The sequence below is a fragment of the Ptychodera flava genome, chromosome 7, assembly GCF_041260155.1.
Source record: "Ptychodera flava strain L36383 chromosome 7, AS_Pfla_20210202, whole genome shotgun sequence".
Taxonomy (NCBI): domain Eukaryota; kingdom Metazoa; phylum Hemichordata; class Enteropneusta; family Ptychoderidae; genus Ptychodera; species Ptychodera flava.
The window spans coordinates 43,899,894-43,921,952 of record NC_091934.1 but is presented as its reverse complement, the minus strand read 5'-3'; the positions used below and the strand labels follow the sequence as shown (position 1 = coordinate 43,921,952).

Here is a 22,059-nt window from a genome sequence, read left to right as displayed (position 1 = left end):
GTTTGGCTTGCCATATGAGATTCCCAATGTATCATTTTTAAAATTGATTACATTGAGTATTTCAAAGAAAGAGGCTCAGGAAATTAATTTATGATTAATAAAAATGCATTCATGAACAAAATAATTCTACGAGTTTTATAAGAAGAGGGTTTTCCTGTTTCGGGCCATGTTACACACAATGACCTTGTGTCACATCTTATCTATGACGTCTAAGGTCAAAGGTTAACGCAATCGTTTATAGCTATGGCGTCTCGTTGCTTGGCGAGACCTGCCCGAAAATAGTCGACTCAAACGACAACGTCGTAATATGCTGCTGGTTGTGAGTCACTATTTTAAGTAAATATTTCATTGTGGTACGACTCCATTTAGGCTTTGTCAACACATTCCAGGTATCCCATCAAGGTTTGTATCAGATCTGTACGAACTTAGTGTCTAGCTGTGTTTGCATTAGAATGGAAGGGGACTGTACAGACGTGTATGGCAGCACCTTTAAAGATATCGAAACGAAAGTGTCTACTTGTTGACAATATTGCCTAAAGGTGGACCCGATAATCAGTGTACAGGTAGAAAGACTTCTTCGTTTTCTGTGTTTATGTTGCTGTACGTTTATTGCAGATCCGGTAACAGGTCCTGGAGTGAGTGAGTTTTATACAGAGCCTATAGCGTTTGAAGGCCAGATCATGGGTAGCGGTGGATCGAAAGGTAGCCAAGCCACCAAAGGCAGCGAAGTAGTGGCTAATGTCATTTTACCTGGCCAGTCACAAGCAGTGACTGTTAGGGGGACAGTGGCACAGCCGAAGTCATCCTCTGATCACGCAGGTGATGGCGACAATATCGGGTCGAATCGACCACAGTCCACATCATCACGACCCCAGACAGCAAGTAGACCCATGTCCGGTCGAAGAAGTAAGACCCCGTTAGGAGACTCAGGGGGACAGTATCACAAACCATCGGCCATGGTCTCAGGAGCTGATGAAATTCGACCAAAATCAGCGTCATCAACGAAAAAAGGCACGGCCACTGTGACAGAAGTTGCACCAAATAAATACACTGTAGAGTACGACAACCAGGTATTTAATATAATCATATAATCATTTCATTATAATATATATATATATATATATATATATATATATATATATATATATATATATATATATATATATATATCCAAATTATTGTGCCCTTTGATTTCACTTCATATGTTCAACTGCACATTTCATAATAGGATACATGTATATATATATATATATATATATATATATATATATATATATATATATATATATATATATATATATATATATATATATATTACTTTCACTTTTTCCCTTCATGTTGCCATCAAACATAGTTCTGTTGAAATACCATTGTATTTCTCAGAAAGAGATCTAATGTTTTTCACACCATTAGAGTTATTGATGCATCAATACATCTAGGGAGATTTGCAGTGCAGTTTTTCTTTTCTATAATGATAAATCCTTTCACACACAAGTCTAATGTGCACTGAGAACTAAATCAAATTTTGATAAGTGTGATATTTTAAAAGTCAGTTTAAAGTGAAAGTACAGGGAGTAACCAATCCAGTGCTTTCAAAATTGTATCTGTTCAGTTGAATAAAATTAACTATGAGGATATTGAAGGTTTGTGTTTATCTCTGGGATCAAGTTCTTTCCCTTTTGTAGGGAGGCAAAGATAATATTTAAGTTGTAATTCTATTCAGGCTGTTTAACCGTAATTCCCTGTCACTGAAATCATTGATAAAAATTGGTTTAGGTCAAACCATGATGTTGAAATGATTAACGCAATAGTGAACTTGACATCTATAATGGAATTTTAATCAACATTATCATTGGGATCAAAATAAATTGTTAGTGTACAGAATAAAACCAGCAGTTTTGCTTAATGAAAATGGTGGGTGGCAAATTAAGATGGTGCAAACCTGGAAGTGGAAAGACAAAAAATTTTTAAATAATTCCCTTTTGAATCAAGAATAAGAATCAGAAGTTATGCCAATAAAAATAAAATGTTTGTTTCTCATCCTCTCGCGTGTCAATTCAGACCCGCTGTGTCAACCTTTTTTTCTGATCATGAGGAAATCAAGTGAAAAAACCTCAAAAATACGCGACGATAGTGCATAACATAGTGCTGTATAAAACAGAACTGAAATCAAAATAATTGACACTAACATTCCATTCAGAACTCTACACATATGTCACTGTTATATTAAGCTGTCAAAACTGTGCATTGCTGCACTAAAAGTCAAACCGCAGAACTGTTGCTATACAAAAACAATAAAGCAACACTGCTGTGCATTTATCTCTGCGTGCATTCCTATGCTGTTTTCATGTTTTCTGTGCGTTCTTGTTGGTTGAAGAATAAAAAAAATGGAAAAAAAAACTGCGTCACCACATCATTTTGGCAATACCGGGATGTCTAGGATGAGAAACAAACTGTTTATTTTTCCTCGCCTTACCCTATAACTTTGGTTTGAGAGAAGAAATAACCAAATATTTGAAGATACTTGAAATTCAAAATGGCCCCCAACTGCTGTATTAACTCTATGCGGGAAAGATACAATTTTCAATTTTCACAAAAATAAACTGATGAAACCTTTGTTACACTCTAAGAGCATTAAAATAAGACCCCACAAGCTTTAGACCAGGAAAGTGTTGTATAAATTTGAGAGTCTGAATATTTGTTGCATCATGGGGCATAAAGGTCGCAATAATTTGGTGATTTGTATGAAATAAATAGCAATTTATGCTAAGATTGTTCAATATTTGTGTTTCTGTCATCACAATGGAATGTCCATGTATGCTGGCCGTATTGCTTGATACTTAGAGGTTATTACCCAATATCGCCTGTTCCTGTGTCGTATCAGCATGAGTGTCATTTGTGCTGCGTCAGACACGAGACGAAGTCGAGTGTCTGACGCAGCACAAATGACACGAATGCTGATACGACACAAGGAACATGCGATATTGGGTAATAACCGATTTATCATATACCATGCCCATAATTTTAGGGAATTTTTACTAATAGAACGAAAAACCTTAATTTTGAGGCTTTACTTTATTACGCCTTGCGCATAAATATCAGAATGTTTATGTGAACAGGCTTCATTCATAAAGTATACGACGAAGATGTCAACATCACGCGCGACATCGCTGCAAGTCGTCCATATCTCAATGAAACCCAAGAAGAAAGACACCGGGATACAAAAATCGTCATACAGAAGGAACATTTTATGGTGCAATATGCTATTACAACTGTAACCGATCAAAAACTGCTCAGCTTTAAATCTATCCTGATTTCGATCGTCGTACGGCACGGAGCTCGCGCGGAGAGGATGCCATTTTGTTAGTTTACCCTTAGAGTTGCCATGTCAACAGTCGTCGCGCGCGCGCGACATCGCTGTCACGCCACGCGCTCACTACCTGTTCGGTGGAGACCGTGCACAGTGCCGGCGCCGTGCGAACGGCAGAATGTTTGCTAGAACTTGACCAAAAAAAAATACCATGGGGAAAAATTTCAAGACTCAACGTGATATTTCCGTATTTTGCAACCAGAAATACCCGTGTTCCTCGAAGCCCTTCAAGTTTTTACGTCGGCGACATCGCTTCGCAGGCGGGGAGCGGCAGCCATTTTGTTGTTTACGTTGTTTACCAACAAACTGCTAATGTAGTTCGGGAAAGCTCTAAAACTGATGACGTTCATCGTGCATATCTCGACGTTTACCGTGAAATATCACGGCTGATATTTTACGGTGAACGTCACTAGGATGTAGCAATATGGGCATGGGTATATGATAATTATCACATGAAAATCATATGAAAAAGCTTTCTTTTTATTCATGCAAAAATTTTATAATTTTTCTAAAAGTAAGATGAGGAGAAAAATTCGTAAACAATACAAAAAGTGAAAGCATTAAAATTAAATGAACAGTGCTACCTGAAAATTAAAACTAATATAAATTATACAATCAGCTTTGAACAGAAACTTTGTAGACCTTTGAAAAGTTCAACTATTTCCTTTTTAAAGTAGAATCATTTGATTTAAAACTGAATTGTTATTTGTTTTTGTTGTATGACATTTACACATTACAGTTGTTTCTCTGATAAATTAAACTTACTGCAGTGTTTCATCCAGGATGGCATCGACAGAGATATTATCCCTCTTTACTAGAAAATTTAGGGGGATTTCACCAGTTCATGTGTTCTACTTGTATCTCTAAGGTATCTCTCTGGCACCATGTCATGGGGGGGGGGGGGGGGGAGCTGATTCCCCTTGACAAATTACAAGGGGGAATCCCCCATTCCCCTGTCTTGATGAAACACTGTTACTGCATCACACAAACTAAATAGTCACCTATGAATAGTGCTCTCATTTTTCCTCTGTTTTTGTGGCACACGTCACCAGATAACAAGCAAAACATAGGTGGCCCTACCAGTAGCTTCCTTGGTGTACATGTATGTGTATGCTTTTATTAATCAGATAATAGCTGTATAACCTTTTGATATATATCAGTATTTTCATAATTTGTCCTAAAAAGTATACAATGATAACACAAAGATGCATTGGTACATGAAATAATCAACATTGATAATGAATCATGAGCATAAAATTTTAATACCGTAACAAAACACATTAATGTAATTTGCATAAATGGATACTAATCCATCTCAAACATGTCACTATTAAGACTAGAAAACAAGAACTTTTTTTCTGCTTCCCATTAGAGGATGTTGAAATCCAAAGTTTAACATTGTAAACAAACTGCATTGTGGGCAACATATGATGTTATTGTTGCACAATTTGAATTTGTTTAGGGGGGACAAGAATTCAATATGTCCATATTTGACAATAGGCATATACAGGCTGTGTCTGACAAGTTGGCAGTGTAGGTATTTCACTGTGATTGTTGGAGTAGAAAAATAATTTATATTTGCACACAGAACAAAAACACTAGATTATATATCAACAGTTTACATGTAGAACTTCAATATTGATAAAGTGATTTCCATGGTTACAGGTGATAACACAGATTTTTGATATTTGCATAGTAGTGATCATGGTCTAGAATTTTTACAAATTGAGTGTGAATCATCCATGATAGGTGGCCATGCAAGAGACTACAGATCAGAAAATTTTTTTATTCCTGACCTAAGTTTTTTTAAAAGCTGGTCAGTTGATTCAGTATTGATTCTAGTCAATTTATCTAGTCTATTTATCGTGACAAATATACACAGTATAGATGCAATTTACTGTGTGAACCATAATTATCACTTTTCTGTTCTGATTCAGGTCATTGATATATCTGGAAGTGACTTTTCATCATTCCTTGCCAACACTGCAGAGATGAACGTGACAAACAAAGAAAATGTGACTAATCCTTTCCTGGAAGCATCATCTGGAAGGAAATTCCAGGTGGAAGTGATGGCACCAAAATCTGGAGAAGGCCCACTAAAGATCCAGGTAATAGTCTGTAATAGTTGGAATATTGGATAAAGGACTTCAATCTAATAGAGATATTATTTAAGGTATATTGTCTATTTGCATATTTATTTTCTGCCAATCAATCCATTGACTCTGCTCCCTGTAGGAACAAAATATTTCCCCATGGAGCACTACTTTGTGAAGACTTGAACAAACGTGATAATAATTGTTTTTTGTTCACAAGTATCTTGTCAGTGGAAATGAACTTTTCACTTGTGAAAAATTATCAACATATGTCAAATGTATTTGATGTGTTTCTGCATGTCCTGCTTGCAGCTACCACAACAAGACAGTGTTTTGTTAGAAGATCTAGAGGATGATATTGAGGAAATCTTTGAACCCTTGGCGAACAAAGAAAATCTAATACCTGAATTTAAGAAAACGGAAAGAAAAGAACAGTTGAGACAGGTAAGAAGTTGTCGATAAAACAGCATTTTGTATTGGCAAGATCTGTTCCATTGCATGAATATATACCAATCAAGAGCTTTCTTATACATTTTGCACGAATAGCTAGTTGGTCATTAACCATGTTCATATTGGCTCTAGAGTACTAGGATTACAGAAAAAACCATTCAATGCCCCATAAATCATAGTGTTTTTTTTTCAATTTTTCTACAACTTTATATTGTTGTTGTCAGATAGGTTGTCAAATTTGAAACTGGTTTGAAGTAAAAGTGTACAGTGCATTTATGCATGTCGCATGCACATCAGTTTTAGAAATATAATCACAAAATCTAAAAGTGCACCTTAGGGGTCAAAGGTCACAATAGGCTACTGGTTGAGTCTCTGAACAATATTAGTGTGTATAGTTCAGAAAAAGACTGTTTGACAGGTGAAAGCTTACTGGAACCATTATCAATGTGTTCCCTGTGGACTCTGAAGAAATTATTGAAATTAATAATTTGATGTATTACTACTGATAGGCAGTCAATATGACAAAGCATTCAGCATGTTACAAGTATTCTCCATGAATCAGACTAATCTGCCGTCTTGCTACTGCTATTAATCAAAATTTAATTTACAACACAGCTCTGCGATCCAAGAGTTCCATGGTGATACATGCATTCCATTGAATGATGTGATTCAGGATCCAAAGACAGAGCTTATAGTTTTGCAGAATGTATTCTGAAATAATGGCTGGGAATAATATCAAAATACAAGGGCCATTTCTAGTTCATGTGCGTGTAGATGACGGATGTCTTTGTTTAACCCATTGAGTGCCAAAGTCTTTTTTTGTCCCCTTTATAAAATATACTGCAGTCAATTTTTCTCAAATTTTTACCAAATTTTGAGAAAAAAACTGTAGCAAATGAAATGTGATGTCCATGTGGTCCCAAATTATAAAAAAAGTACAAAAAAAATTCATAAAAATTGTTAAAATGTTGCACTAAAATTTTGGCAAGAAAAAAAATTACAGAGCCCAAAGGGTTAAGCATAGACCATAGTTATTTTCTAGGGTCTATGGTTTAGAGTACTTCTGGATGGTAATTTTTTATCAGAGTTTCCCAGTCATTTTCCAAGATTCTCCTTCATGTTTCAAATCAGATATATCATTCAAGCACATCAATGTCATTTCATCTCCCAAATCATTTAACGGCATAGAGATCACAGTTACACCCATGGCTACTTTACTGTTGATCAAGCCTACATGATACAGTCAGAAATTCTGCTTGTGTAAAACAGACCCTGCCAAGGCTTGTAAATGAGAGCTAATGATTGGCACTCCAGTTAAGACATAAGATATTATTTCCATTCATGAAAGCCTCTACTCCATAATTAGTTTAAGCATGATAAATAAAATTCTTTGTTTGCTGTCTTCATGCTGATAGGTTTTCAAAGAAAATTAAATAAAAACAAACATAATATACCATTGCTAATTAATTATTATTTTTCTAAAAGAAAACAACTTAAAACTAAGCTTATGTCAATGCACTTGTGTTTTTTGTCTGTGCTTGTTTTTCTCCCTGGCTGGCTAATAGGTTTTTCAAAAATCCAAGAACGGCAAACAAAGAATTTTCTTTAAGTGGCCTTATTGAGCAACACACTTTTATGAGGTCACTACTATAGAATCAGGCAAACTTGTGTGACCCATGCAGAGAGTTTGGCTGGGGAAATTGAAATCAGCTGCACTGATTTTCATATAACCTAACAAGACACTGTAACAGATAAGGTGGAAATATATACAAGAAAATTCATATTTGGTCTATAGACGATAGTCTGTAAGTTACAAAGTTTCAATGACACCAGTTTCTTCATTTGATTATGGTATAGATAGGACAAATAAGTTGTCTGAACAAGACTTGTACATGGACCAGTGCATGGTAATGTTACATTGTATCTCAATCTTGAACACAGGACGCCAATCGTAAAGTCTCACAACCCCAGATAGTAGCTGATTTTGTCGCAGTCCAAACAGAATTTCTGTCTGGATCAAGTGGGCTTAATCAACATGGTCACAGGTACTCGGCATACTGTTTGAACCCCAAAACTGCCAGGTTTCATTTTGAACCAGTGCAAAATAAAAGCATTTGTAGTCCTTTTAGATCATCACTGTTGACATTACTAGGGATGAGGATCCATCCCAAATCACTGTAATTAATTGAAGTTCTTCTTGTTTCAGGTCAAGCCAGTTAGGCATAACGTTAGCCTAACTGTGAATGTAGTCAAAGAGAAAGGATACGTCCAATATTTGATCAGTCTGTGATGTTTTAAATTTAACCAGTTTTAAAAGGAGTGTATATCAGCAGATTATGACTTGGAAATTTATTTTGTGATAACCACTGCCTGTTTTATTTGGACTACCAATATGTTCCAGATAGTTGTCTATATGAAAATGTTAATCTGAACCCTGAACTCAGTTATTAAACCACAGCAATACCACAGTGTATATATCACATGCCTGTCTCTGCCTATTTGTGTTTGACAAATCAGTTTTCAGCAAAAAAATCAGCTGATTGGGATTATGATTCAAATGTAACTTCTTATAGGTGATGGCAAGAACTAATTGGTTCTTGAATAGTGTGACTTATTAATCCTTTGAGCACCAAAGTCAATCTTTGTCGCCTTTATAAAATATACCATATACCGGTACATGTCAATTTTTTTACAGATTTCTGTCTAAAATCTGATAGAAAGCTTTAGCCAACAAAATGTGATGTCCATTTGGTCCAAAATTATCAAAAAATTGCAGAAAAATTCATAAAAATTGGTAAAACGTTGCACTAAAATTTTGTTCGGAAAAAATTACAGCACTCAAATGGTTAATGCCTAATGAAATTCTAATTTGCAAAATTATTGTAGTAAACTTCTCAAAGTATCAAAACCACTGATTTGATTGAAGTCAGAGTTGATACACTTATACAGCAGTGCAATGCCTACAACATGTCATTGCAGAAAAATAAGCCCATTGAAATAGTAGTATAAAGATCTTTTCTGTTCTTATGTGACAATATTGTAGATGTACAATATTTTCCTATTACACATGAGAAAGCAAAGGAGACTGTTAATTATCTATGAATAAAAAACAATGGCTTAATATAATCCCACTAGTGTGTCTCACATGAATTTGGGAATTTCTATCTCACAATAGCAGATAGCAGGAGCTGTATATATATATATATATATATATATATATATATATATATATATATATATATATATATATATATATATATATATATATATATATATATATATATATATATATATATATATATATATATATATATATTAAGTAGTAGTTTAGGCTGACTAAACTGGTTTTCTAAAAGTATTAAAATTGATTTATAGATTCCTGTCATGTTTTCTTTGTGAGACAGAACACTTTACTCTCAAATTTGGTGAAATTCTAATAACAATTTTGATGTTTTGATGTTCCAGGCCTTGCAAGTCAAAAAGACTCAGTTATCAAAGGAAGAGTATGAACAGATGATAGCCAATCACAAACAAGAAGTGGAAATCATGGAAATGATTAGGTAAGGGAACATCCAATCATAAACCAGGTAGCTTGGTGCCAAAACCAAGCGGGATTGTGAAGAGTAAAAATTTAAGTTGGCATAATATTGACATTATTCTGTACAATTATGCATCTATGTATATTGTCCACATTTGCAAGTATGTTTTTTCCAATGAATATATTCCACGGAAACAATTTACTTTTTGTTTGACATTATCAGGAATATGCCACTCTACCCTTTCACCCTCTTGGTTTGGTCCAACCCCATTGTTTTCAGTGGTAAGTGTGGGTCTGCCCAAATGAAAATGGGGGTGAAATGGTTGAGTGGAAACTGTTACGTGATAAATAAACATAGTGAACAGAACTAATCTGAACACTGATGGGCTTATTTTGGACATGGTATCTCAATTCTTTTTTATGTGTGCTTGAAAGACTCATGCTTTCCTACTCTTTGTTTTCCATCAAACTTTAATTCTGTCTGAACATAAATTGCCCGTTTAATCTCATCAGTGTTTAATATTTTATAAAAAATGTCATTGAATTTGATTTTACAGGACCAAGGAAAAGCAGAGACAAAAAGTATCATTGGAAGAGAAAATGACACAGAGGAAATTACGGAAAACCAGGATGGCTGCGGAACAACGCCAGAAAGAGTTGATGGAAGTAGAACAGGTGTGAAAGATTACTGTCTGATGCTGTGATATCAATCACACCATAATAGAAGCTCTGTATGAATGGAATTAAAGTTCCAGTTACCATTACTCTTTACAGGATTTGAAAACTAGTATTTTGTACTGTATATCGTTTTACAGTTATTCAGTATAATCCTTAAAGTATATTGCAACACTTGTTATTGGACAGTCCATGCTGTACCCTCTAGCTGATTCCGAGATAAACTAGCTGCCTTCTGTTGAAATCAATCACATTTAAGCACCAGCAATATCTCAGTACCATAACTTGAAAATGGACAATAACTTTCAGATATTCATTCTGTATTATCTTTATCTATTTTCACTAACTGTCCTGTATTCTTTCTTCTCCACTGCTTATTAACAACTCTATTAAAATAGGTAATACAGAATACCTGGGTTCAGGTTAGTATGATTCCTGCAACCAATCACGGCTTCATATTCCCATCAATGTATCTGTTCTTGTCTCTGTGTGTTGCTACACATTGATACTTGTGATATTGCTACAAATAATACCTGCTACATTGCTACAAATAATACCTGCTAAATTGCTACAAATAATACCTGCTACATTGCTACAAATAATACCTGCCTAAAGTAATACCTGCCAATTGTCACAATAATACCTGCTACAATGCTACAAATAATACCTGCTAAATTGCTACAAATAATACCTGCTACATTGCTACAAATAATACCTGCTAAATTGCTACAAATAATACCTGCTACATTGCTACAAATAATGTCTGCTAAATTGCTACTCTAATACTTAGTAGAATACTTATTACATATGATCTTGCCATTATGTTGCTCTGTTTATCGAAGCATGCATAATGCTTTCCAAAATTGCTACAAGTTTGGACTTTGCTACAGAGTATGTCATTGTACTCCTGCAAGCAATGCTTGGCAAAGAATGGTTGCCACATCAATAGATGCCATTTACATTTCGTGCTGGTAACAGTATAGTTACAACTACATGTAGGGTGTATGGAATATGTACTGATGTCTTCTGAATGGAGTAGAAGGACTTCTGCAGGTCATGAAATGCATCGATGAATGGCATCCCATTTTGCATGTTTTATTTTGGTATATTTTAATGATATGTTTTGATATTGATGTAAAATTAATAAAGTTTATGTACAATCAAGATTTAACATCAGTGTTGATGGTAGAAGTACATTCATGACAAAACTTCAAATTTAGGACCTATGTCAATAAGTAATCAATCAACTTTCTACATCAATCAATTACTCTACCTACTTCAGAGAGTATGTACCTATTTCCAGAGAAGTATGTGAACTTTGAAAAAGCTGCTTTCACATATATGCAGTACACAACAAAAAAATGCAAAAATAACTTTGCTATTTTACTGAAATGAGAGATGGCTTGAATTATCCATGATTTCAAATATTTTGCATATTCTCACATTGGCAATATCAAATTCCTGAAAGTACCTTTCTGTTTTTCTGACTCATTCTAAAATATTATTATCACATTTCCTTATCAGGATGATGCAGGTATTGATGAAAATAGAAAGAAGGAAATGGAGGCAGAGATAGCCAGGAGGAACGCGGAGTTTGAAAGAGAGCTACAAGTGAAAAAACAGCAGTTATCTGAGGCTGAGTTGGAACTTATCCTAGCAGAACACAAACAAAATATGCTGGAACTTGCAAGAGACTTTGAAAGAAATGAAGAAAGACAAAAGCTAGCTCTGGCCGAAAAAATTGCTAAAGAAAGAAAAAGAGGGCAGCATGGAAAGCAGAAAAAGAAGAGAGAGCTAAGCTGGCTGTAAGTAGATCTATATCCTGGTGTAGTTTTTTATTAGCTCCCATAGCCATATGTATATATGGCAATGGAAGCTATTCTTATAGGCTAGGGAAATGTCTGTATGTATGTATGTCTGTATGTCTGTGTGTCTGTATGTCTGTATGTCTGTATGTCTGTCCGTCAACATCAAAAACTCCAAAACCGCTGTACATTTCATCTTGATATTTGGTGTGTACATGGATGATGGGCTGTAGATGAGATTTTGTTCAAATGAAGTTGTCATTGCCAAAAATATGCAAATAAGTGAAAAAATGTAAAAACAGTCAAAATTGAAAAAACTCAATAACCACTGAGCAGATTACATGAAAAATTAGCATGTAAGTACTTTTGGCTGACATGAAATGATTGTGGACATCTTGGGTCAGTATCTTGGACTTGCTATTTTTCATGAATTTTTTTGTAATTTCTCCCATTTTTGGTCAAAAAATCTCCTGCTCTGAACCACAAGTCCGATTGATTTGAAACTTGGTATGGAAGTGCATAGGAGTGACCTTTCCCAAATTTGGGCAAATCGTGGTGAAATTTGCATATTTTTAGTTTACACGTCCATAGACTCCCATGTATAAGGCAGATCTCCATAGACTCCCATGTATAAGGCCACGAAAAATAAAATTTAGTTTCTCATCGTATTCATATTGCAAAAAGGATGCAGTGACACAATTTTTAGTCCCCACGGATGAAGTCCAGTGAGCTTATAGATTGGGTCATGTCCGTCTGTTCGTCCATCCATGAGTCCATCCGTTCACGCAGATATCTCGGATATTTTGACAAAATGTCATGTGACCTTGATGACCTTTGATCTCAAATATACATATTTGTCCATAACTCAGTAACCACAAGTGCTACCACCCTTCATATATGGTATGATGGGACAGCTTATGACGCCACATATTGTACCTCATTAATTATGCACATATCTAATTTTGAGCGAGCCAATAGAGCTAGAGGTCTGATTTTTGGTATATAGGGATAACTTAGCAAAAAAATTTTTTTGACAAAATGTCACGTCACCTCGGTGACCTTTGACCTCAAATATACATATTTGTCCATAACTCAGTAACCACAAGTGCTACAGCCTTCATGTATGGTATGATGGGACAGCTTATGACGCCACATATTGTACCTCATTAATTATGTGCATATCTAATTTTGAGCGAGCCAATAGAGCTAGAGGTCTGATTTTTAGTCCCCACGGACACCGTCCAGGGGGACTTATAGGTTTGGTCATGTCCGTGCGTGCGTGCGTGCGTGCGTGCGTGCGTGTGTGCGTGCGTCCGTCCGTTCACACAGATATCTCAGAGATGCAAGAAGCGATTTCATTCAAACTTGGTACAAGGATTACTTCATATGTCATACAGATGCACGTCGATTTGTTTTGGGATATGATCCATATGGCCGCCAGGCGGCCATTTTATTACGATTTTTTCATATACAGAGCCATAACTCAGACATGTTTCAACCAATTTTATTCAAAGGTGGTACAAGGACATTGACCAATGTCATTGATGTGCACGTCAATTTTCTTTGTGATACGATCCAATATGGCCGCCAGGCGGCCATTTTATTACGATTTTTTCATGTACAGAGCCATAACTCAGACATGTTTCAACTGATTTTATTCAAAGTTGGTACAAAGACATTGACCAATGTCATAGATATGCACGTCAATTATTTTTTGTGATACGATCCAATATGGCCGCCAGGCGGCCATTTTATTATGATTTTTTCATGTACAGAGCCACAACTCAGACATGTTTCAACCGATTTTATTCAACATTGCTACAAGGACATTGACCAATTTCATAGATATGCACGTCGATTGTTTTGTGATACAATCCAATATGGCCGCTAGGCGGCCATTTTATTACAATTTTTTCATATACAGAGGCATAACTCAGGCATATCTCAACCGATTTTATTCAAAGTTGGTACAAAGACATTGACCAATGTCATAGATATGCACGTCATTTTTTTTGTGATACGATCCAATATGGCCGCCAGGCGGCCATTTTATTACGATTTTTTCATGTACAGAGCCACAACTCAGACATGTTTCAACCGATTTTATTCAACATTGCTACAAGGACATTGACCAATTTCATAGATATGCACGTCGATTTGTTTTGTGATACAATCCAATATGGCCGCTAGGCGGCCATTTTATTACAATTTTTTCATATACAGAGGCATAACTCAGGCATATCTCAACCGATTTTATTCAAAGTTGGTACAAGGACATTGACCTATGTCATACATATGAACGTCGATTTTTTATGTGATACGATCCAAGATGGTTGCTAGGCAGCCATTTTATTACGATGTTTTCATGTACAGAGCCATAACTCAGACATATTTCCACCAGTATCATTCAAAGTTGACATTGACCTATTTCATACATATGCTCGTCAATTTGTTTCACGTCATGTAGCAGTAACATGTCAATTATTGAAGTTTCGTAAGTAGGCTGATATGTCAAGAAATATGTACTGCATCAAATTCATGAAACTTTATACAGATGTTAACCGATGTTAAGCTCACATTGCTTTAACATTGAAAAAGACATTTATCAGTGTCATTTTAATTAATTTGTAATTGCATAAGTAATGAACTTTCCTAATTAGGGTGATATAGCCACAAATTAATACAACGTCAATGTGATGAAACTTGATACAGATGTTGATCTCATAGTGTTGTAAATACTGCATCAAACTTTATGAAATATGGTACCAGTGATAATCTGTTAAGTGTTAGAATTGTATGCAAAATGTTTTGCAACATCCTGTTGATTAATTCCTAGTTGACTCATTTTATGAACTTTAGGATGGTGGCCTACATTGGTTTTATGTTTTCATCACCATGGAACTCATTCTTGGCCATTGAGCGCCATCTGTATCAAAGTATTTTTATCACAGACCTAATTAATGAAGAGGACTCTATCCTCTCTGAGGACATGTAATCAAAGTACCCATTATTAACAAGTGGGGACTGTGTCATCAACGATGACTTGTTGGTATATAGGGATAACTTAGCAAAACAATTTTTTTGACAAAATGTCACGTGACCTCAAATATACATATTTGTCCATAACTATCAACCACAAGTGCTACACCCTTCATGTTTGGTATGATTGGACACCTCATGACGCCACATACTGTACCTCATAATTATGCGCATATCTCATTCTGAGCGAGCCAATAGAGCTGGATGTCTGATTTTTGGTATATAGGGATAACTATAGAAGAGAAATTTTTTGACCAAATGTCATGTGACCTCGATGACCTTTTACCTAAAATATATGTTTATGTCAATAAATAAGTAACCACAAGTGCTATGTCCTTTGTATTTAGTAGGATGGGAGACCTTATGACAACACACGCTTTACCTCATTAATTATGTACACATCTAATTCTGGGCAAGCGAATAGAGCTAGAGATCTGATTTTTTGGCATATAGGGATTAATTAGCAATATAATTTTTTTTTTCAAAATGTCATGTGACCTCGATGACCTTGACCTTGATTATACAATATATATGCATATTTCAGTAACCACAAGTTCTATACCTTCCAATTTTGATAGGCTATTAGACCTTAAGATGTCACATCTTGTACCTCATTTATAATGCGCATATGTATTTCTTGGCTGGCCAATACTGCTAGAGGTCTGATCTTTTTTTCCCGATTTAGAACCATAACTTAGACATGCCTCATGTGTTTCAAATTGGGAACAACGACATAGACCTATGTGCCCATAGATCTCAACATATACACTCCAGTGATACTTCTTAATGACCACATTTTCCTGCCCCATCAAGACTAATACTATTACAAGTGGGGACTATGTCATTGTAAATGACTTGTTGAGTTAATGGTTGTATCACAGTATTCGACATATCTAATTCTGTATTTTTTCCATTTTATATTCTGAATAATTACATTAAACATATTTCACTGTCTCCAGTACATTACATTTAAGTATTTTCACTTCATGCACTTTATCCCTTTCACACATGTTCAAATATCTGACCAGAGAACAAACACTAAATAGTCCAGGATGGGAGCTACAGTGTCATTGACGCTATTTTTATATTTTTTTGTAACTTATTGTGTTTAAAGGCCTTTTTGGCAATACCTTGGATTGCCATTGTTCTAGTCTGTATGAGGATTATGAGGTGTGATAGCCTTTTGTTTTCCATTTAAATTATCTTTTTATGGGTAAATTTTCTGATGATACAATCTGGCGCAAACACAGGCCTTTAAGGGAATTTTAATGGCAAGATTATCGAGAGGTAACAATATTTCTCTCAAAGGTGTAAAAAATACTACTGTCATTTACTAGTAATTGTCGGAAGAATATCCATTTACAATCTTTCATTCAGGAGCCTTACATAAGCTAAATTGCATACTTCTTTAATAAAAGGGCAAAAATAATCTCTTGAGCAAGTTGATGATGTGTGAGACCCGAGGGAGTCCCAGGCAACCATTTGTACGTATAATGCAGTATTTATTGATCGAAACATTTGATTTTACATTATGTAAATATCAACTATTTGCATACCTCAATGTTGGTATGACATTTCATATGATAAAACTTGATACTATGTAGCTATTTGCATACTACAGTGTTGGTTGCAACATTTTAATTCACAAAAATTGATACTATGTAACTATCAACTATTTGCATACTGCAGTGTTGGTACCAGTAGCAACATTTCAGTTTACAAAAGTAGATATCAGGCACACTTTCTCATTTTCACCTTCTCGTGTCTATTTATAGACAGAGAAGGTATTAGAGTTGAAAACCAGTATGCTGGTGTCAACTACTTCCGTCTGTCAATACTTCCGTCCGTCAAGATCCGTTGACGTCATGCCATTGTGATGGGTCATATCATAAACTGGTGGGGTGTTCATGGTTCAGGTTGAGGTGTAGGAGACGATTTTGAGCTGTGACAAAAATCAAATGGGACTTAGCGGCATAGCCAGTGTTAAGCCTTTCTCCAAGGTTTCTTAGTTGACTACAATCTATTACAGACTACTGAGCTGACGTTAGGGGTACTCACTTTGTGTTTGCTCACTCTGTGTGCGCTAGTGTTTGGTACTGAGTTGCGTGGATATCCCCTCATGGCCTCACGTGATATGGGCCTGTTGCATAATCTGCAGATGATATGATGCCTCTGAGTCTGAAAACGGTCGTTGTGTTAGCCAGTCGGCATTTTCCTTGCATTTTTTCTCATTTAATTTTGCAAAATATCGGCGAGTACCTCAATATTTCAAGATAACTCTTTCTTCCCAATCGTTTCCTGGAGTTTCAGAGTCATATGATCGAAAATGAGAGAAAGTTTTAGACAGGAAAATCGGACGTCGGCCATGTTCAATGTTTACAGTACAATCAGAAATTTATAGGGAGGAAATAACTAACAAACACTGTCATGATGCCCGCCCTCTAGAGGCAGACCTTCCTATATGAAGTACCACATTTGATGCTTGTGGAAAGCTTTGACCACACAAGGAGCATTTAAACTTTTAGAAAATGACAAATTGAATAAGAAGGTATTCTGAAAATGTCAAATACTGAGGAAAAATGCGCAAATATTCAAAATAAACAGGTTAACTGACTGGTCAGCTATAAAAAATGAAAACGTTTATGATCAAAAGTTTTTGAGATTCGCACATTTTAACAAATACAGAAATTATTAACATTATAAATATAAGACCAAACTATTTTTTCAGGGATGGGAAGGTTGGAAATGAGGGTGAGAGACAAAGACACTCCTATTGCTGCATGTGGATGCAGCCACACCATTTCATTTACAGCACTGTTTTATTCACTGTGTTGTGTTCAAGTTCCATATTGTACTGACGTCATACAAGGATAACATAAGCAAATCAAATCAAATTAGAAAAGGATCAATGCTGTTGTGTGGATTTTGCTGAACATGGCTGATTTTAATATTTCGCCCTATATATTTGGTATCCAGCAAAGGCATATTTTGATGTAAAGTCAAAATTAACACTACATTGCTGACAATATATGTTACCGTTTCTGCATGAACTTTTCTTTTTTAAATTATAGTATAGTAGTACTTCGAACAGATTAACAATTATCGTGATGTCAACCCATAATTTTACATCACAAAGACTGTAATTCTGCCAATTTTTTTATTTTTCAGTCATTTTATAAATTTTGCACTGCACAAGATGATTGAACAAATTGCAATGTTTGAATTTGTAAACTCAAAGAATAAAATCCTTTGGTCACAGATTAAATTTTTTTTTGAAAAGAAATTTACTCTTAAACACTTTTAGCATATATTCTTTACACGGTCATGTATTTCAAGGTAAATATGCCTATCAAAAACAGTAATTTCTTCACTTTCAATTTTTTTTCAATACTATGACAATTATCAGCCATGAGGTTTTACAAACACAATACCAGATAAGCGTTTTTCATCATTTCCACAGGACTCTTTGGAAAATCCATTTAAAACAGTTAAAAGTGACTTAAATGATCACTTGGTATACCGGTACATTGAATTTACAGATGCCAGGTTGTGTATTTCACATGCACTCAGGTCAGTAGGGAAGTGCGTCATTACTATTTTGGACTGTTAATTCTTATTTCTGAATTATTTAACTTTTTTCCACATTGAACTATCTTTAGGCAGTTTATACTGTAGCTTAGAATTTTTTTGATTGATGTATTTAATCATCTTTTGGGTTCTTTGGGTCCATATCCCACCTCATGCCCCTACATCATCAACTATTTACTAACAACTCCATGCCAACAACCAATTACCTGACCTGGCCACACATTAGAGAAGGTACAGCGTTCATTGACGGTATTTTGAGGTGTTTCTCATTACATTTATAATGTGGGGGAGTATTTTACACTTTGATCTGGCAACTATCGTAGCAAGCTAATTTTGGTTAAAATATTAAACAGAAAGAGTAAACTAAGAGGGAGACAACTTTGTTAGGAAGTACCTTACAGTCACAAAAGCTGTATTATATGACACATTTTTATGCAACTTAGCAGGTTTTACTATGATTTTGCTGAAGTCAAACTTACCATCACACTCACTGTGCCTATTGCCAAATACAATACATGTAGTTTGATAAACAGAGAGTCAGTTAGTTTTGCATTATCATGTCAAATGGTAAAAGACTTCCTTACAACCATCTTCCTAACTTCTTTTCAGATATGATACACAATGTTTTGATTAACAACAACTCTAAAACTAGTTTTTTCTGTGCTTTCTCAAAGAGATGCCCCACCCCTCCCAAAATTAAACTGATTTCAGGTATTGGGAGGGTGTCTTAAGGAAGTCTTGACTTGAAAGGGGCAAAGAGATTGCATTTTATTCCAGCTTTGGGTTAATTGTTTATATCTTGACACGTCCTTCATTTCCAACTTGTTTTTAAATAAACCATCACAATTATTATAATTTGATCACACAGTCCAAGGTCGCAGCAGATGCTGTCATGTCCATAGACAGTGGATCAGACACAGATGAAATCGACGTCATCTCTGATAGAATTAAAAAGCTGACCCGTGAAATTGACAGGAGAGAGTCTACCTTTGTGAAAGAGGTAGCCAGCAAGAAACATGAACTTTCAGAGGAAGAATATCAAAGGTAAATTTTTACACAATATTTTGATAAGATGTATTTGGATAACTATGCAACTTTGAAGTGAGAATCATAATTATTGAAAGACGAAAATTTTCATGAACATTAGGTTTAATAAGTTTACAGTTCAAATGTAAATAAAATTAGTATCAGCATCATGGACAGATATTCAGTATGTTAAGTTTTCACCATCTTGAATTTGTGTAAATGGAAAATATAATTTTCCCTGTAGGGAGTTAGTGTAAGAAATGGCTGCCATATTATATTTCAAATATCATGAAATTTCAGGTAATTTGTCTCTGTAATATCAATATTTGTGCCATGACCGCTTATTTCATGCTGATTATAGAAGAAAGTGAAAAAAGTTTCCCTTTAAAATGTTAGAACTTTCAATTTCAAGAAGCGTGTTAATTAATAGTCATCACAGTCAGTAATTTTACATTCAATATACTAATATTTTTCAAGCAAATGAGCAGCATGATGCACTCCCCACATTAATATTTCATCATAATTGATCAAATATATGTACCAGATTTCAATCATCAGCAAACATGTCTATTTTATAGACTTGTTGCAGAACACAAGAAAGAAATGCAGCGGTTGGTTCATAAGCTTACAAGAGACAAAGAGAGACAGAGACGCATTTTGGAAGAGAAACTTGGCGCAAGGAGAAAGAAAAAACTTGAAGTAAATAGCAATATTGATATTAGGCCACAAAACAAACTAGTTTGTTTCTCATCCTTACATACTAGTATGTCAGTCTGGACTGGCCACATCAATTATTTTTCATGTACAACGGAAAAAAAGGAAAAATGACAGAGAAGTAATCAAATTATTGCAAATTATCAAAACCAAAAATGTCAATGTCAATAGAATCATGTGCACTTCTGAACAGTGAAAATAAATTCTGTCATCTTGCTGCCTGGCAAAAATACCACTGCCATCAAATAATACTACAGTGAGTAATTCCAATGTTTTCATGTTGACAGGCAGGAGAATCTTCTGAGTTAAAAAATATCCAAAGTGAAGTAAAAGTCGTGTTGTTTTGTCATATTTGTAAGAGACCTAAGATGAGAAACAGAGCACCTTCTTCCTAATTTTCCTTCAGTACTTCAAACAGTAGCATTATTCACAACTTAGATCAAATAAAAGTTAACCCATAATGTGAACTATCTTCTATGCTGCATGTTAGATGTTCCTGAAATTGTGATTTGTAAATCTCAGTAACTAGTCCAAGGCGAGTCCTTATTTGAAAAAAAAATTATAACTTTTGTATTTTGTGAATGAGTGGCCCCATCTAACTCCAAAAGACCTCATGAATGAGAGAGAGTCTGGAAAGTACAGTAAGGAATCAATACAAATCCTGAATTAAGATCATAAAAAAAATAAAACTGAATTTATGAAAGAAATATGTAAATGGGTACAGATATATTTTCTGAGGGATGGCAGTGTTGATATTTCTGTGATTTCAGGAAGCTGGAATAGGATCCAGTGAGGGCGATGACATCGAAATGCAAATCAGACAGAGAAAACTTGACTTTGAAGAAGAAATGAAGAGAAAGAGACCACACATATCAGAAGAGGAGTACCAGAGACTTCTTGCAGAACACAGAGCAGAGCTTGATCGACTGGGTAAGAAACTGGACAAGAATAAGGAGAGACAGAGACTGGCTTTGTTGGAGAAATTAGCCAATAGGAAGAGAAGGAGAGAGATGAGGACAACTGAAGATGAGGAAAGAGCAAAACTTTTAGCTGCAATGGTGAGTCTTGTGAATTTGAAGTGTTCTGAAGTAATGCATATGAAACAATTCTGCAAAAAAAAGTTGTATTTATTATAAAATCAGGGTTGTCTGGTGGACTGATAAGGTCCAAGATTGGCTAGTTCACAGTCTTAAAGTTCTATCAGGGCTGGATATTGAACTATGCTATGGATTTACAACTGGGTCTTACAGATAGGTAGTAAAAATTTGACAATGATTGCCCAAGAGGCTAACCAGCAAAATCATTGATTTGTAGGGTACCTTATCCAGAACTATGAGCGTTTTACAGTGTTTACTTTGAATGTAAACTATCAAAAAGTTACCAAAGATTTGCCTGAGGACAAAAAAATCACTCGAGTGATTGAAATCCGTGTGTCCCCCTGGTATATGTTATGCAAAATAAATTCTGTGCCAACAATATGTATCTAGAAATCCTGAATATATTTTAGTATCCTTTGAAATCCATGTCAATGAGGATAAAATGGAGTTGTCTGACAACAAAACACAGCATGAAAACATCTGCAAAACTTGATGTTTTGTAATTTTTACAGAAAAGTAAAGAGGTACTGTCAGAAGAGCAACTCAAGCTATTTGAAGATGACGTCAAACAGTACAGGTAGAATATGAAGACGAGTTAAAAGAGAAAAAATCACAGCTCTCCCCAGAGGAGTATGAACGATTACTACACAGCATAGGAAAGACA

General features: G+C 35.2%; 1 protein-coding gene across 3 annotated transcripts; it reads left to right on the top strand.

Moving 5' to 3' along the window:
* The first annotated feature begins 211 nt into the window (after positions 1-211).
* On the top strand, positions 212-22,058 carry LOC139137648 (inner centromere protein-like). 3 transcript variants are annotated; one of them, XM_070705847.1, is made up of 12 exons: positions 212-402; positions 616-1,070; positions 5,308-5,478; positions 5,776-5,907; positions 9,379-9,473; positions 10,009-10,126; positions 10,525-10,548; positions 11,651-11,931; positions 19,427-19,602; positions 20,163-20,283; positions 21,069-21,356; positions 21,908-22,058. In XM_070705847.1, exons 2-9 carry the CDS (start codon positions 681-683, stop codon positions 19,458-19,460), a joined length of 1,245 nt encoding a protein of 414 aa, XP_070561948.1. In that variant the 5' UTR covers positions 212-402; positions 616-680; the 3' UTR covers positions 19,461-19,602; positions 20,163-20,283; positions 21,069-21,356; positions 21,908-22,058. The 3 variants fall into 3 exon arrangements, with proteins under 3 accessions (XP_070561948.1, XP_070561949.1, XP_070561950.1); XM_070705848.1 differs by having other exon boundaries at positions 225-389; XM_070705849.1 differs by lacking the exons at positions 10,525-10,548; positions 21,069-21,356; positions 21,908-22,058 and having other exon boundaries at positions 245-402.
* Position 22,059: the final 1 nt, after the last annotated feature.

Bases quoted from the DNA above. Each gene is read 5' to 3' on its own strand.
- LOC139137648 (XM_070705847.1), top strand. From the start codon at position 681: ATGGGTAGCGGTGGATCGAAAGGTAGCCAAGCCACCAAAGGCAGCGAA. The intron at 5,908-9,378 runs GTAAGAAGTTGT...TTGATGTTCCAG, and splicing joins GAAAAGAACAGTTGAGACAG to GCCTTGCAAGTCAAAAAGAC. The intron at 10,127-10,524 runs GTGTGAAAGATT...CTATTAAAATAG, and splicing joins AGTTGATGGAAGTAGAACAG to GTAATACAGAATACCTGGGT.